Source organism: Pseudorca crassidens, chromosome 10, assembly GCF_039906515.1.
Source record: "Pseudorca crassidens isolate mPseCra1 chromosome 10, mPseCra1.hap1, whole genome shotgun sequence".
NCBI lineage: Eukaryota > Metazoa > Chordata > Mammalia > Artiodactyla > Delphinidae > Pseudorca > Pseudorca crassidens.
In genome coordinates, this window is record NC_090305.1 from 44,285,304 (window position 1) to 44,302,951 (window position 17,648).

At 39.9% G+C, this 17,648-nt stretch overlaps 1 protein-coding gene across 30 annotated transcripts in view; it reads right to left on the bottom strand.

The window, feature by feature from the left end:
* The window catches only part of DST (dystonin), a 499,741-nt gene that overhangs the window by 270,772 nt on the left and 211,321 nt on the right, over nucleotides 1–17,648 (bottom strand). For 29 of the 30 annotated variants that reach the window (XM_067753487.1, XM_067753485.1, XM_067753482.1 and 26 more), the window contains one exon: nucleotides 6,897–6,958. In XM_067753487.1, the coding sequence (XP_067609588.1) occupies nucleotides 6,897–6,958 (62 nt within the window). Of the gene's footprint in view, nucleotides 1–6,896; nucleotides 6,959–13,832; nucleotides 13,915–17,648 lie in introns of those variants that run through there. The other variant, XM_067753489.1, reaches the window with a different exon arrangement.

The window sequence follows — 17,648 nt, forward strand, 5'->3', positions numbered from 1 at the left end:
ACAAATAAATTTATTTACAAAACAGAAACAGACTCACGGTTGCCAAGAGGGAGAGGAGTGGGGGAGGGATGGATTGGGAGTTTGGGATTAGCAGATGCAAAGTATTATATATAGGATGGATAAACAACAAGGTCCTACTGTAGAGCACAGGGAACTATATTCAATATCCTGTGATAAACCTTAATGGAAAAGAATATGAAAAGAATGTATGGTTGTGTGTGTGTGTGTGTATATATATATAAAACTGAATCACTTTGCTGTACAGCAAAAATTAACATAACATTATAAATCAACTATACTTCAATTAAATAAATTTAAAAAAATAGGTCCTGTCCATATGAACTGTTGTGAGAAATACATTAAGACGTGAAAGTGACAGCCTGGCATGTGGTTTGCTCTCAAATAATATTAGCAGCTATTAGTAGTAATAGTATTAATATTGTAAATATAAATTAATTTTTAAACTTATTATTAATTAATAAACATAGCCTACAGTAGAGGTGCAATAGCTACTACTATTTTTTAAACATTATCAGAATATTTGTTGGTTATATCAAATGAAACTGATGGTTCATTACAATATTTATCATTTTATCTATGACAGGTGCTCTCATAGTGTGGCCCCAGCTAAGCAGCATCAGCTTTTTGTTAGAAACCCAACTTCCTGGAACTTATTAGAATGGGAAATTTTCAGGCCCCACCCCAGATCCAGTGAATATGAAGCCTTGGGCTGGGGCCCAACCATCTATTTTAACAAGCCCTCCAAGTGGCTCTGATGCAGCTAAAGTTTAAGAATCACGTGTATAAGTCTAAGGTCTCGAAAAAATACTTTATTTGCCAATTTTAAGAACCACAACCTGCATTATACTTTCAGAAAAGGTATTTTTCATTAGCCCTTTAAAAGTCGATGCTTCAAAAATTTTCCTCTCTCACCTGTGCCCACAAATGGTAAAATTACTCAAGAAGTATGCAATGGTCGAGAACACAGAGCAAATAGAGATTTCTTCCTATTCCCTAAAAGTTATCACTGTGTTCTCAGCTTGGGGATTTACACTTCCTCCCAGCCACCAAATCACAAAACAAAGAACAGTGTGATTGATTCAGCAGGGCCATGAAGTCATTGCCTTTACAATGTGTGCAAAGGATGTCTATGCTGTAAGTAAATCAAGCTTTCCAAAGACAAGATGGAACAGAGATAAAAGTGTAATCATCAGTTGGGTATCTCACAGGTGGTAACCAAGCAGGTTACTAAGAGGGTGTGGTTCAATATGGAATCCAGGGCCTCTTCCTCTCCAAATGCATTTATGTATCAATAAAGTAAAACTCAGACCAAACATCCAATTACACAATGTTAATTAATACATTTACAGTACAGCTAACCGGTGCTGAAGAATATATTTCCACCATGAACGGTTATTTAGATGGATCCAACACAAGTAAAGCACATTATATGAATTCTCCAGACTTCAATCTTGCAAAAATTTTTCATCCCCTTAAATTTTTATTCCTCTTCAATGCAGCCTCTCATTCACAGCTCAAGTTCTAATTCTGGGCCCAGGCAAACAATGAGTTAAAAAGGAATCTTCTGATCTTTAAAGTGCTTCAGAAAATAAAGAGCTTCCTTTCTTCTTGTTTCCTCAGAGCAAGGCAAAAGCTACATCATTGGTACTTAGATCTGGGTGCCATCTGTTATATATACTCATCAGTTTCTAGACAGCAAGACAGAACTGCATGTGATCAGGAATAACAAAAATTAAATAGTGACCTAAGACCCTCTAGTTTATAAAGTGCCATAGGTAGAATGGGCATAAATAAATACTGTAAATAATAGAAGAAGGCCAACAATTTTATACTTTAGAACAACTCTCTGGGTAAAATTTAGCTAACTGAAGTCACAGGTATTTTCAATAACAACCAACTCATGTTTTAGTACTATAATTTAAATTATGCTAAAGAATAATACATAATTGTTTCTGACAACCATAGTTTACCTAGAGATCATAACTTGCAAGGTAAACAATCCAATATATTCAGCATGGGAAGAATCTTGTAGAGGCAGCAGATGTGATGTGTTAACTGGGCTTCATCCTTAAATATATTTTGCAGAATGATGAATCAAAAGGAGAACATTCTTGCCAGAACAATCAGTTTAAATAGGGACAGGCTTAGTCATACAACTGAAATACCAGAGCACTAAAATTTAGATACATCTGGAAAAAAGCCAAAGACGTCTGCTCACCAACAAACATGAGTTTTAATTAAGCAAACTGTTTAAACAAATGTAATTTTAGCTCTGATAAATATAAGTCTATATTAATTTTTTTCTGGAGAAAAAGCTATATTAAAAAATCCTAACCAAGTATTTTAAGGAAACAGTGTTTACACATACGGATATAATAGTAACTTAAGCAATCATCTAAAAGCTCCACGATGTTTACTTTTCTCAGTCACATAAACTTTTAAAAATTGACCTTGCTAGAAGGTCAATACCCTGGGCACTGGGTATACGCTAGTTTACTGCTGCATAAATCCTAACTTCCTAAATCACGGGGATTAACTAGCAAATACCTGAAAGTATAAAGTGGAGAAAAGTAAACAGTCTAACAGTCAAGGGGAACCCGCTGGCATCTGCAAAACGCCCCAGTGCACCAAGGAGCCCAGGGCTGACCTGGGCCCCCAGCCAAGTCCTGCTCTCGCTATGTGGCTTCTGATGCAGCTAAACCAGGAGGGGCTGTGGCGGGTGCCCCCTCCCTTAAATCAGGGAAGCAAACTGGACAATTCGAAAGCTATCCTCCAAGCGCAAGTCCAAGTGAAGGTACAACCGAGGACCAGGAGTGTGCTGAGTCTTCACAGACACCTTTTCTGCGAGGGGAGTATGTGGGAGAAGAGCAAAACAGGCCTTTGGGCCCCCAAGATCAACCCACAGACCACAAGGGAGGGGTGTGTAGAGAGGGTGCGGCTCAAGTGACCCAGCAGGACTCCAAGGCAAAACGGCCAAACTATCTCCCCCACAGATTCTGACCCCCAGACCCTAGCTTTTTCTAAAACAGATGTACTAAGAGGGAAAGTACTTGAGGTAAAGAAGAGATTTGGATAAGGCAGGTAGCAGGGCACGAGAGGCACCCCGCCCCTGCTTTACCATTTGGTTTGCAGCCATCCATGTCAGCCCACTCTTCCACCAGCTCTCACTGACTGAGTGCTGACAATCTGCCAAGCACCATACTTTATGCTCAGATGGACGATCTCATCAAATCCTCACACTAATCCACTATTTACAGATAAGGGCGAAAAAGGTTACGGTCACACCAATAATAAAGTGCAGAGCTGTCTACCTTCCATCTTTGCCTTACATCTCCCAGACTGACAACATTGTAGGAGAGTCTTCTTTCAAAGACAAAATATACTATTTATCAAATGAAAAGGAAAATCCAGTGAAGAAGGTCTGTTGTGGAACTAAGCTCTCAATCACCTCACTGCCCAAAGGAGCAGAACTACTAACAACAGATCTCCTTGGAGCCACAACTTGGGTAAAATAATTAAATAATATTAAACCACAATAAACACATAAAATAATCACTTAGAAAGGTCAAAAATTTTAAGAATTATTTCAAAAGATGGGGAGCACACTCTGGCCTGCGTCAGCAGTCCAGGCAGCTAATAAGCCCAGGGCAGAGTCTCCAGAACTTGGTCCCAGCATACAACTCCCGGGCTATGGGGGGCAGCACAGGGCACAAGGTAGGCATCCTTCCCCTCTTTTCCCCCTTTAACCTCCTCCACTCCTTCTTCTCTTTTCTCTTCTAACCCCCTTTCCCCCTCCCTTCCCCATTGTTTAAGGGGAAGGTCTACAGTTAAAATGACAAAACAGAGTGAGTACACACATAAAACTACTCAAATATTATCTAAATGATTTTATTCCCACTTTTTTTCTCTCTTTACCCATCAATTTTTCCTTCATTTTGCTGACTCGTTCTTCATGGTCACCCTTTCCCTTAACATTTATATAACATAAACTAATTTTATGAAAAACTCTTCAAATAACATACTTTCATTCATTGCAAGGGAATAAGGTAAGGCAAGAAAGGTAAGAGATCTGCTTCTCTCCTGTCCCTGTTTCTCCCTGAATATGTTCAATATTTCAAGGGAAGAATATAAGAAGATCAACACAGAAGAAATATTTCTTTCTAATATAGAGATTTCTAATCTAAAATCCATTTACTTACTTTGCATTTCCTACTAATTGGGTTACAACCAAATGGCCCCCACCAGCGACAGTATCCAACATTCCTCTTATCATCATGTAGGTGAAACGTGGAAAAGATGACACGAAATCTGGCCTTTCTCTGGTCAACTCACAACACAAACCTGAAGAGCCTGGTGCCCCAAAACGTTTAGGGATATCTGATGAGTTTTCTTCACTTGAGGGTAATGCTCTAGCTTCCAGACATAAAAGAATAAATGTTAAAACAAACAAACAAACAAAAAAAACCTATGTTCTCACATATGTGAGTTTTGGGTCAGAAATTTCGATGCACAATTTTTCAGTAAGAGTGAATTTTAAATTCTGCCCTACTTCAAGAAATAAGCTAGTTTGATTATAACCCTAATTAGTTAGACTGGCATCTATCTAATGGCTGTTGTACATAAAATACTTATTTTCCTATTTCTTACTGGGTTGCAGCAGAAGTAAGCCTAAAATCTCCTAGATGTGTCATTTTATCAAAAAAAGAGGTCACATACTCCAAGTAAATCAGGATTTGAACCCTTGCTGTCTGACTGTGCTGGCTTTGTGGGCCTAATCACTAAATTAAACCACCTTGGAGGGTTGTTGGAGGATTAAGTGATTTAAAACTTGCCATGGGCGTTACACATGGTGAGAACACTCTTGCCAGGCCCCATGATGCGCCCTAGGAGTGGATAATGCAGACCTGTCCTCAAAAAGCTCAACTAGTGTTTTGAATTTTGAGCAAAGGCAGCTTCCTTACACGCATTCATCCAATTTACACGCTGCTCGTAAGGTGAGTGGCCCAGCCCAACACGCCCAGTACCCAGTAGGTCCCCAAGGAACATCCGTCTTGTACCAGTGCTGCGTTCCCACAGGAGTCATCCTCATGGGTTTCTACCCTCCACTGCCAACACTGTGACTTACACTCCCAAAGACACGGGGAAGCCCTCTGTGTCCCCGACGTGCCACCCCCAGATGGCCACAGCCACAAAGACTGCCAGGGCAGGAGGCACCAAAGGGGCATCTCTTCATCCAAAACCTCGCTCCCCCTGGACTCAGCTCAGAGATGGGGAAGTCCTGTCAGAGCCTTCAGCTCCAACGTTCCACAATGCAACCCTCACATCAGCCCACCTCTGCCCTAGCCTGTAGCAGAGTCCTGCTTACACGGAGCGCGTGGGACACAAAAGATTGGGGGAGGGCAGGTAAACTGCTGGTGTGATACCTTCCTCAGAATTCACAAGACACTGCCTCACGAGAGCATCATAAAGCAGAGGGTCTCCACCTTTCATCTCCAGCCAACACATCGGAGGATTAGTAACAGAAATCCCAGTAGTAACAGAAATCCTTACGGAAGTGAGTCTCAGTTGGGGGGTGAATGACATGGCCCCCCAGAAGGATGTAACAGATTTGGGAAAAGGATTCTGTCCATGGGTGATGAGAGAGAGGGGACTAAAACTTCTCTCAGGTAATCTGATATGCTCCCTGAAATAAGAATCGCTTTTAGAGAAGGTTATTAAATGCTATTACAGTACTGGCACCATCCCCCTAGGGTACATGATGGTTTGAATAGGATCTGTAGGATAGCTTAGGGATATAACCACATTAACATAATGTTTCTATGCGAGAAAACTCTTTCCAAGTCCCAAACAACAGATTTAAAATATTACCTTCTCTCCGACTTCAGGACTGTCCATAAAAGGGGAAGAAAGTGACTAAGAGTTAATTGTGAAATCCCATGGGCTCTTTAGCTGAGATTTATGGAGTTATTTTGGGTCCCACCGATCCAATAATTCTACTGGAATTGGGACCCAATAACTCCATGAAATTGTATGCAAACGTTGTGCACATGTGTATTTTTTGGAAGAGCTTACATCAGATTCTCAAAGTGACCCATGGCACACAAATAAATATTAATTTAAGAACCACAACTATTAACTGCTTCACAGAGAAACATACACATAAGCACCAATCTCTGGGTCATACTAAATACAAGAGATAAACTGATTTGTCTAGACTTCTGTCTGTAATCCGTCCTTTTTATCTTGTTTTTAAAGATCTTTTTTTGATGTGGACCATTTTTAAAGTCTTTTATTGAATTTGTTACAATATTGCTTCTGTTTTATGTTTTGGTTTTTTGGCCACAAGGCATGTGGGATCTTAGCTCCCTGACCAGGAATCGAACCCGCCGCCCCCTGCAATGGAAGGCAAAGTCTCAACCACTGGATCACCAGGGTAGTCCCTTTTTTTTTTTTTTAAATAAACCATCCTTAGTCCCACCTAACTTTCTTCCATCTGCATAAATCTGATGCCAGAACTTGCTTGGAATCTTGAGAGGAAAAAACATTACTGAGAACTGCAGTTTTTCGATGCCCTAACACGTAAATATTTACATATTTCTTAACCTGCTGAGATTTTTTAGAGTCCAATAATAAGAGGTTTTACTCATGTCACAGAAGACACTGCAATCACTGGGCACTCATCTACCACCCCCATCATGACCCACAGGCCATATACCAAATAGTAACAGATGCCTGAAATGCATGTGAAATGCTCTAGAACTGAAACTTCCCACTTGATACGGAAAAGCTGTACTTCACAGCCATATAACCAAGTACTGCACAATAAATTAAAACCTGCAAAACAATTCCAAGATGCAAAAGAAATATACACTGACCTTCATGAGATGCTGATTTATCCATTTTGTGAATGTTTTCTTCTGAACTTTGTCCCGTTCATCTGGAAGGGGGAAAAAAGATATAAAAGAAGGTTGGTAAAAATCTATGAATAGGAGACTTTCATTATCACTATGCAAATAAAGAAGAGTAAGGTGTTCAAAAAGTACTGTTTGGTGCACTTGAATTTTCTTGGTAAGTTTTGGCACCTTGACACTACCTGTGAGAAAGATTGGCCTCTTCCCAGTGTGGCGTTTGCCAGCACTGCCTTCCACACGCTCTGCTGCATCATCCCCACCGCCGCCACCACCAGGAAGTCCTCTCACCTCCACCGCCACCACCAGCCTCCACTGAGCCCCTGCATGAACTTCCCAAAGCACCTGACCACAGATTACATCCCAGCTGGTCTTCATGGCCACAACAGGGAAGGGAGGCAGTGTCACTCCCATCTCACATAAGAGGAAACCAGGATGTCGAGAGGTCAAAGGACTTGTCGACGATTATCCAGAAAAAGACTTAAAGCTGTGATAAAAGGCAGGACTGAATTCAGGTCCTCTGGCTGGAAGTGGACACTGGTTTAATCACGAACCATGCTGCTTTTCTCCTAGATTCCCTGTGTTGAACGATCTGGTAACAACAAAACGCCCCACTAGATCCTTGCCATAGAGAGTGATACTGTCCTGGTTACTAGACACGGTGCAGAGAAGGGTGAGGGGAGGTCTTATGGTGTAGGAGGAAGAGCACTGGAACATTCCGGTTCATCAAGTTATTATTTCAAAGAAATCCTAATCTCCAACATCTAGAGAGGATGCTGGAAGCCATACTCCCTCCCCGTCCTGCTCCCAGGCAGCAAACCCCACTCTCCTGTGTCCTCCTCCCTCCACTCTACATCTGGGGCCAGCTCTTCTTTCTCCCCGTGGTCCTCTTTCTTTTCCCACCCCTGGTCCACATCTCCATCCTTTCCCTAGGGGCAGATAGGCCTCGCTCTCTTCATCTCTTTCTCTTCTCATTCTTCATCCCTGAGCCCCATAAACTACTTTAAATGGAACGAAAGTTTCTTTGAAAATGCTATGATCCAGCAATCCCACTCCCGGGCATATGTCCGAAGAAAAGCGTAATTCGAAAAGACACATGCACCCCAATGTTCACAGCAGCACTATTTACAATAGTCAAGACATGAAAACAACCTAAATGTCCATCAACAGAAGAATGCATAAAGAAAACATGGTACATATATATACAATGCAGTACTACTCGGCCATAAAAAAGAATGAAATGATGCCATTTGCAGCAACATGGATGGACCTAGAGATTATCATACTAAGTGAAGTAAGTCAGACAGAGAAAGACAAATACCATATGATATCACTCTTATGTGGAATCTAGTTTTTTTAATATACAAATGAACTTATTTACAAAACAGAAACAGACTTACAGATCTTGAAAACAAACTTATGGTTACTAAAGGGGAAACATGGGTGGGGGGGTGATAAATCAGGAGCTTGGGATTAACACACACACATTACTATATATAAGACAGATAACCAGCAAGGACCTACTGCATAGCAAAGGGAACTCTACTCAATACTCTGTAATAACCTATGTGGGAAAAGAATCTGAGAAAAAATGAATATATGTATGTGTATAACTGAATCACTTTGCTGTACACCTGAAACTAACACAATATTTTAAATCAACTATACTCCAATAAAATTTTTAAAAAAGAAGAAAAAAAGAAAATGCTTGTCCTATTCATGAAAAGTATTTACGTGCTTTACACTAATTTAAACATAAACAAAAATACTTAAATATGTCAACTGGGAAAAACATCTGTAAACTGAGACACAGATTACTAATATTAATACAAAATAAAAATAAAAAAGAATAAGATGAACATAATGTATAACTGGGCAAAAGCAGACAATGAAAATGATTAAAACTTTATGAAATGAAATTAATTTTAAAAATGAAAAAAAGTAAATGCCCACAGGTACTCAACCTCACTAACAAATAACAATATAGAATAAAAATAAGCTTTTTCACCTATCAAGTTGTCAAGATTTTATGAAAAAAAAATTCATGTTGACGAGGGCACAGGGAACAGATATATCTATATATATCTGTGGATATGCATATGCATATATATATATATGGCTAGTGGAAATGTAATTTGTTTGAGATCTCCTAGACCTGTACTGTCAATACTGCAGCCCTTAGTCACAGATGTGGCTATTTAACTTCAAACCAAAATTAATCAAAATAAAATAAAATTAACAATTCAGTTCCTTGGTAACACCAGTCACAATTCAAGTGTGCACTAACTAACGCTGGACAGGGTACGGATACAGAACATTCCCACTGTCACAAAAATTTCTACTGGACAGTGCTGCTCTACGACAATTTGCCAATAAATATCAAAAGCCTTAAAAATATATTTAATTATATTTTATACCCTTTATAATAATAAAGGGTATTATTATATTTAATACCCTTTCCCAGTAAGTCCACTTCTAAAATTTATCTTAGAACTATCATCATGGTTGTGCACAAAATGTATCTATGAGAATATAAATCAGTGTTATTATTTGAAAATAAAAGTTTAGGAAAAAACATAAATGTTCAATGATTTTAAAAAATGGATAAATAAATTTTAGTAAAGCAATCCAAAGGCTTGTTCAGATTCGATTCTTTGCAAAGCTACCCAGTGATGGCATATTATTGAGAGCTCTCTTACCCTTTAATGCCAACATGAAAGGGCAGGGGAGGGACCCTGTAATTTCCCTTGTATTTCACAAGCATTTCTTCTCCAAAGTATCCCCTTGAAACCCTTCCCACTTCCCATCACCATCAGGGAGAACCCAAAAGGCACCTAAATAGGGCCTTGCATTTTGTACCGCCAATAACACATTCCTTTTCAGTGCCCAAACCTCTAGTCTCATTCTGGACTTCACTTTGGGTATTAAAAATTGGAAAAGCTGACCAAGAAGACAGAAGTTTGCTAAATCTGAATATAAATGCTCAGAATTTATGCTGAAATTATTAAACTTGCCTGATCCCCAACATAAAATCCCCAGGCACTTTGCATATAACTACTCCGCCAAGACCAATTTTATCAATAATTGTTAACCAACATTATCATCCACAAAATACTTATGAATTCCCCTGTTGGCCCCTCTGGGGCATGATCTCGACCTCAGTCATCTTTGTCTACCCACAGTAGATGCCATGATGCTTCTATGCACTCAACAAACAAATGCCCATGATGTGAATTAATTATGTTTCCCAAAGGACAATCCTACTCAGGATAACAAGGTATAATTCCTTATATACTTAGACACAGTGGTACATATTACTGTATCTCTTAAAGTAATAATGATGTCGTAAATGTCTTTCAGACTTGCTATTCCTAAAGAGGTCAGAATGAACCTAAATAATTAGTACGTAAGGCAAGAACAAAGAAAGAGAAGCAATCTACTAGTCCCAGCTTCCCTCCCTCACTCATCCCAGCATCCATCAGATCCTTGCTTGAGCCCAGTGCTGTGTAGTGCTGGGCCCCCTAGACTGGACAGATAGAGCACTGGCCCTTGTTCTCTAGAGCTGTCACCTAGAGAGGGCACCTGACAGGAAGGCAGTGTGACAAGCACGCCAGCTGAGCAAAGGATGTGGCACTCACCATGCAAGCAGTACAAAGGAGAGAAAGGCCACCCCTGTCCAGCACAGGCAAGTGGGGCTGGAAGGAGGGCAAGGAGATTAATTAGCAAGACAGAAGCCAGCCCTGGTGCAGACTTCTCCATCAAAAAGAAACCCTCCACACCCTCTCCAGCATTTATTATTTGTAGACTTTTTGATGATGCCGTTCTGACTGTGTGAGATGATACCTCACTGTAGTTTTGATTTGCATTTCCCTAATAATTAGGGAATTTAAACTGGTGCAGCCACTATGCAGAACAGTATGGAGGTTCCTTAAAAAACTAAATATGGAGCTACCATATGATCGAGCAATCCCACTCCCGGACATATATCCAGAGAATACCATAACTGAAAAAGATACATGCACCCCTATGTTCATAGCACCACTGTTTACAGTAGCCAACAATGGAAGCAACCTAAATGTCTACTGACAGATGAATGGATAAAGAAGATGTGATACACATACACAATGAATATTACTCAGCCATAAAAAAGAATGAAATAATGCCATTTGCAGTCACACGGATGGACCTAGAGATTATCTTAATATTAAGTACAGTAAGTCAGACAGAGAAGGACAAATATCATATACAGCTTATATGTGGAATCTAAAAACATGATACAAATGAACTTATAACAGACATAAACTCACAGACATAGAAAACAAACTTATGGTTACCAAAGGGGAAAGGTTGGGGGGTCGAGATAAACTAGGAATTTGGGAGTAACATATACACACTACTATATATAAAATAGATAAACAAAAAGGACCTACTGTATCTCTACTCAATATTCTGTAATAACCTATGTGGGAAAGGATCTGAAAAAGAATAGATATAATATTGGGTTGGCCAAAAAGTTCGTTCAGGTTTTCCGTAGGATGTTATGGAAAAACCCGAACAAACTTTTGGCCAACCCAATACATTTACAATGTAGTGTTGGTTTAAGGTGTACAGCACAGTCATTCAGTTTCTTTCAGGTGTGCAGCACAGTGATTCTGTTTTACATATAAAAAACTGTGTTGTGATTACCCAACACTGTAAATCAACTATAATTTGATAAAAATAAATTAATTTAAAAAAAGAAACCCTGATCTCATAATTTCAGATTGAAAGAGGCTTAGTTAGAACTCAAGTGTCGTGATTCCCCCCAGAATTGCTTCCACTAACCCAAGATCCTACCACCTTTCCTTTCAAAAGGAAGTACTGAGCACATCCCAATCACAGATAGTGCTGGGGAGCCAGGCCCTCCTGACAGCTGTGGACTTTGGACGGAGAAGCGAGTGCAAACAAGGGAACCTCCTCAACAAAGTCTAGGGCTCCTATCACATTTCGGCAGTGCTTTTCTAACCTCCAGCAAAGAAAACAGAGTGAGGGAAAAAAAAAGAGTACTTCCTAGGCAATATTCACATTAATACCATCCAATTAATAACCTAGGACCCTAATGTTAAATCGTCAAGTAAAAAACAAAATGTACTATTAAAAATTCTTGTTCAAGAATAGATAGCTTCCATATCAAGTTATGAAATATGAGATGAAAAGCATTCCTATAACTATCTACCAAAATTTTATTAATTTATTGAATCAGCGCATAATAATATGAACTCTAACAAATTTACTCTGTCCCATTAAATTTAACATATGATGTGTATTATACAAACTCCTCTTGGTACATAATGGTTAATAAAATATATTTATTTTAAAAAAAGAATGTATATATATGTATAACTGAATCACTCTGCTGTACAGCAGAAATTAACACAGTGTAAATCAACTATACTTCAATTAAAAAATACATTTACAAAAATAAAATATATCTCTTTGGGTTGTGAAAAGCCATATGCATTGATATGTTAATTGTATAATTTATGATGGAAAAATTAGAAGCAATCTAATTAATATTTGATGATTATTAAATTCTGATTTGTCCTTTAAAAATATATATATGTACATATATATATATTTACTTCTTTCTAAATTAATAAAAAACGGTCCTATATTTTAAGGAACATGAAGAATAGAACACAGGTTCTTAAAAACTAATCTCTTAATGGTTAATTTTTTAGCCACGTGGTAGATCAAGAAAGCTGATTCAATCGAAGGATCAAATAATGAGAAACTCACTTAAATTATACAACCATAAAATGGCTTTTTTGATCACTGAGGTTTTGTTGTGGTTGTTGCTAGCAGCTTTTCAAAAGCACTGCTGAAAATGTAAGGTGGGAGCTAAACGTTTAGCAGGTTAATACTGAGGTCATACCTCGGGATTATGATCCACAGCTAAAGTACTGGCTAAGGTACAAAGACTAAAGTGAACTAAATAACACGTGATTCATAGATTCTGATACTGTTTTCTAACAATAACAACCTAATCTTTTCTTTTAAACTTCAATAAACCTAGATGATTCCCCTTCAAGTACGCCAAGGGAGGTTCTTTAACACGTGAAGTTTCCCACGATGCTACAAGAATGAGGAAAGAGTTAATGTGGACATTAGGCGCTCAACTTTCTTCAGGAAAGCAACTTACAATCCAGGACTTTAAGCCTGGGGAGACTGTGATTTACCGCTTTCCATACACATTATTTCAAAAGGGAGTATTCCTGATGACACCATCTAATTTTCCAAGTCTCGTAATGGTTCTTTATTTCACTTCAATGAGGGTTGCCTAACACTGAGATTTATATTTAGGGCGACGCTGCTAAGACAACAAAAAGGAAAGATCACTCCTGAGTTTTTAACTAATCCTACTGGTTTTACAGACTATCCATCTATTTTTCTGAATGAAGCTTTATAACATCCCTCTCTTGGAAAATTATTTCATTTAGAGAGTACGTTTTAAGTGAAAATATACATGTACGATCAACTCGTAAAGTACAACATGGCTGAACATTCTATAAGGACACAGAATGCAAACAATAACAGAATTTGAAAAAAAACAAATAAAAAAGTACAAAAAGAGCACCAATTATTACAACTTACACTGACTGGTCTTTAATAAACTCCAATAAAAGCTAAACCCACTTCATATCACACACAAAATAACTATTATTATTTCAACGCATATCCTATGCCCAACAACAGGGGGAAGTTCTGTCCAGGGAGCCTCAGGAGTTGTCACGGGAGCCTGTCCAGATTTCCAGAAGGTGCCCCACAGTCTGCTAAAGCCCCGCTGTGCGAACCCACTCAGGTCCTGCAACTTCCCTCTCCAATCCTGCGGCACGAAAGTGAGATAACGGGTAGGCTACTGACCCATGCAGCACATCAGCCCCACCAGCCTCGCGTTCCAGTCGCCATCATCTTTCAGGACCTGCCCCATCCTTGCACGGGAAATCGGTCCAGCAGCTCCCTAAACTTTCCATACCAAAGCTCATGTGTCAGAGTCCTGGTAAGTTTCTGGGTAGAAAGGAAAACACTGACTAGACACTCCCACTCACAAGCTGACAACCAGTCCACTCCCCCTTTTAAACAAACATGAGCAAAGCCAGCCAGCCTCCGCCACTATTTTGCAGGGGACGCAGACAACACTTACTAAAAAGAAACTAAATCATCTCTTTCTCCTTTGACGCTTAAAGCTGTTCAAATGAAATCCCTTAAAAAGAGAGTTTTGATTGCCTAACTTTTTTGCAACGAGGCAAACCAATCGGATGTTAGATTTCACTGCTGCACCAGCTCATCACATTCCCTCCTCTAACACCCCAGGCAGGATACCCCTGGGATAAAAAAAACAAAACAACAACTAGCTCAACTAGTTTCACTCATGCCTGATATGTGTGAGATGAAGGTGGTTTAGGAAGCCCAACTTTATAGGCTAGACACACCTCCTTCAGGGGAAACACCACTATCAGGTATTTCTTTCTGCACCTTCACACATTTCCACATGAATCTCACAACGATTCTTTGACCTGGATGGTACATCTTCATTTTAAAGATGTAACAAACAAGGTTTGGGGAGATGAAGAAACTAGCCTGAGATTTCACAGCCTAAGTGGGATCTGAAATCTGATTCTAAAACCCACTTCTCTTCTATGTCATCAAATAACAGAACTTTTCTATGTCATCAAATAACAGAGCCCCCAATCTAATAATGCAGGAAAAACAAGGAGTCTCCAGCTTATAAGGACTTCACTTTTGAGCATGAAGAAAAATGTCAGGAAATGAGAATCCTTGCTCTAAAGAAGCACCAGACCAAGTGTCCCCAGCACAACTGTTTGCCTGAGACTTTACACAAACAGACCTGCCCGAACAGAAACTGTACAAACAGTAACTCCACAAACAACAAACAGGAAATGATCACTACTTATTTTTGGCAACAGGGAATCAGCCAATTTGATCATGCCGAGGGAAGAGACAATGCCATATTAACAGTAGCTTTGAATGTGCTTTGAAACATTCAAGTATGATTTCTAACTCTACTCTAAATAGACTGTATATCAACTTCTGCAAAAGTTTAAAGTATCCTTCACTTTCTCTCCCTTTCCAATTGTCTGTTTCAGAGCCTTGACCTCCACTACCAAAAAGCCTAAGCCTACCTATCTCCCTGAAAGAGGGTAATAATAATAGCAAACACTCACGGAGCACTTGCTATGTGCCAGGTACTGTTTTCACCTACACGCATGTAACACAGACGGCATGGCATCCTCACACAACCATAATAGGATCATGCCACTCACAGAAGGACCCGAGGCACTTGAAGCTTAAACATGTGCCTGAGGGCTTCCCTGGTGGCGCAGTGGTTGAGAGTCCGCCTGCCGATGCATGGGACACGGGTTCGTGCCCAGGTCCGGGAGGATCCCACATGCCGCAGAGCGGCTGGGCCCATGAGCCATGGCTGCTGAGCCTGCGCGTCCGGAGCCTGTGCTCCGCAACGAAAAACATTTGCCTGGGATCACAGAGCTACTAAGTGCAGGGGGTGGGGAGAAGATGCAGTTTTCAAAAGCATGTTCAATATTATAATTTCATACTCGGAAAACAAAGTACTAGCTTTTAAAAAATAAGTTAACAGAAAGGAAAACCTGAGGCTTGGCCGAATCTTCAGTAGTGGGGATACACAAAAGATGTAATTCACACTCTGCACATCAGTGATTGTAGAGAGTGGAGGAAGGTACTCAGGATGGTTCCCAAGGAGGTCAGAATTTAGGATAAGGACGAGACTTCTGCATTTATTAATAAAGGTCAGGTGTGAATTTTAGAAGAAGACTGGGAAACACTTGGCAAAAGGCTCTATCTAAGAAAAGAGAGAGAGAAAAAGAAGAAAGGAAGGAAGGAACAGAAAGATGGAAGGAGGAAGCGGGGAAGGGAAAGGAGGGAGGGAAAAGAAAAGATGAAGTGGTGGAGTTTTGTGGGAAAAAAAGATGGAAGGAAAAGGAAAAAGGGGATCTAGGCAATTTCCCCGCTATTGCTGGGAAATAGCTCTGTAATACAATACAGTGAAAACAACAGGGGAAAAGCTGTAAGATTTCTTTCATTACAGAAGAAGGAAAACTGGCTGGAAGAAATAGTTGGGATCAGTAAGAAGACTAGCTCCTGAAAACTGAAAGACAATGTCCAGCTGTGACCAGGGAGCTGGGTGAGAAGGGGTCAGACCTGCTGCCATCATCACCCCTCAGGCCCCCCGTGAGCCTCACCCCTCATCACCTGGGGCCCCTTGGCCTCATCCCAGTAACAACAGCCCTGCCCACTTGACAGGACCTTCACCCACAGTGGTCTCGGCCAACATCACTGGGACAGGAGGTTGGAGGTGCAATGGATAAGAGATGGGAGTCCCTGCTCCTCTTTTGGTTGAAAACGCTTCCCAAATATTCCCACAGAAGCATCATGTTCCCATGAGCACAGAGGTACAGCTGATGTCCATTTCCGGTTCACCCATTGGTCTGTGTGCCCTGCTTCTGTGGGACCACGGACGTAGAGGAAGAAACTGAACATCTCTGAAGCATAGCCACGCCCACCCCTACCCCATTTTCTTAAAAGCAAGACTCTTTTCAGGACAATTCCACTAAAATTATGCCATTGATCTATCCATCATTTTATAAAAGGTTGCAAAACATCATGAATGAAAGTATACCAGTGTTATTTCCCAGTAATTCTTTAGCTTAGTCATGACTCCAAAGTCCCATATATCAATACTTCAAGCCTATAGCTGCTCTCCCAATAAGAAAGCCTGTTCCAGATCTGCTGTCTTTACTTCTGGCCACAGCAAACCTCAGGCTTTTGCATGATGCAAAGACACACTTTAACATTTTGATGGAGAGAGGTTCTCTTCTCCCATTCTCAAGGTTCAATTCTTCTTAGCTTAAACAGAATTTTTTCTCTTCTACAAGAAATGACAGCACCAAAAACTCTAGGGCTGTCCTCTTCTCATTACTGGTTTTATCAATTTAAATTCCCCATGCTGATGATTTTCTTAGCATTTGTTTTTTATAACTATTATTTGTTAAGATCTGAATCTAAATGAAATTGACATTATTTTCTATCATCATCCCTCCTTGATCAGAGCATGATCAACCTACTGCTTCTGTGCTAGATCTAAGCATCATTAAAAAACACATTTAAAAAGGAGTTATTTGCATATCTAAATGATAATCTTCATAGAAAAGCTCTTTACATTTTCAGAAATCCTTAAACCTTCTGCCAAGGAAATGAAGGCAGCTTAAAAAGGAGATGGAACTGACAATACATCTCAGAAACACAGTACAATAAAATCTTCAGATTTATGCTCCCTGGCAGTACATGCGGAAATTATACAATATTAGAAATGAGAATAAGAAAAAATTTTAAATAAAAAATTTTTAATTCTAAATAAATCATTTATAAGAAAGTATAGAAAATTATGTTTTATAAATAGTTGGGTAGAAAAAGTGTTTCAAAACAAGTTACAGGGCTTCCCTGGTGGCGCAGTGGTTGAGAGTCCGCCTGCCGATGCAGGGGACACGGGTTCGTGCCCAGGTCCGGGAAGATCCCAGATGCCGCGGAGCGGCTGGGCCCGTCTGCTGAGCCTGCGCGTCCGGAGCCTGTGCTCCGCAATGGGAGAGGCCACAATAGTGAGAGGCCCGCGTACCGCAAAAACAA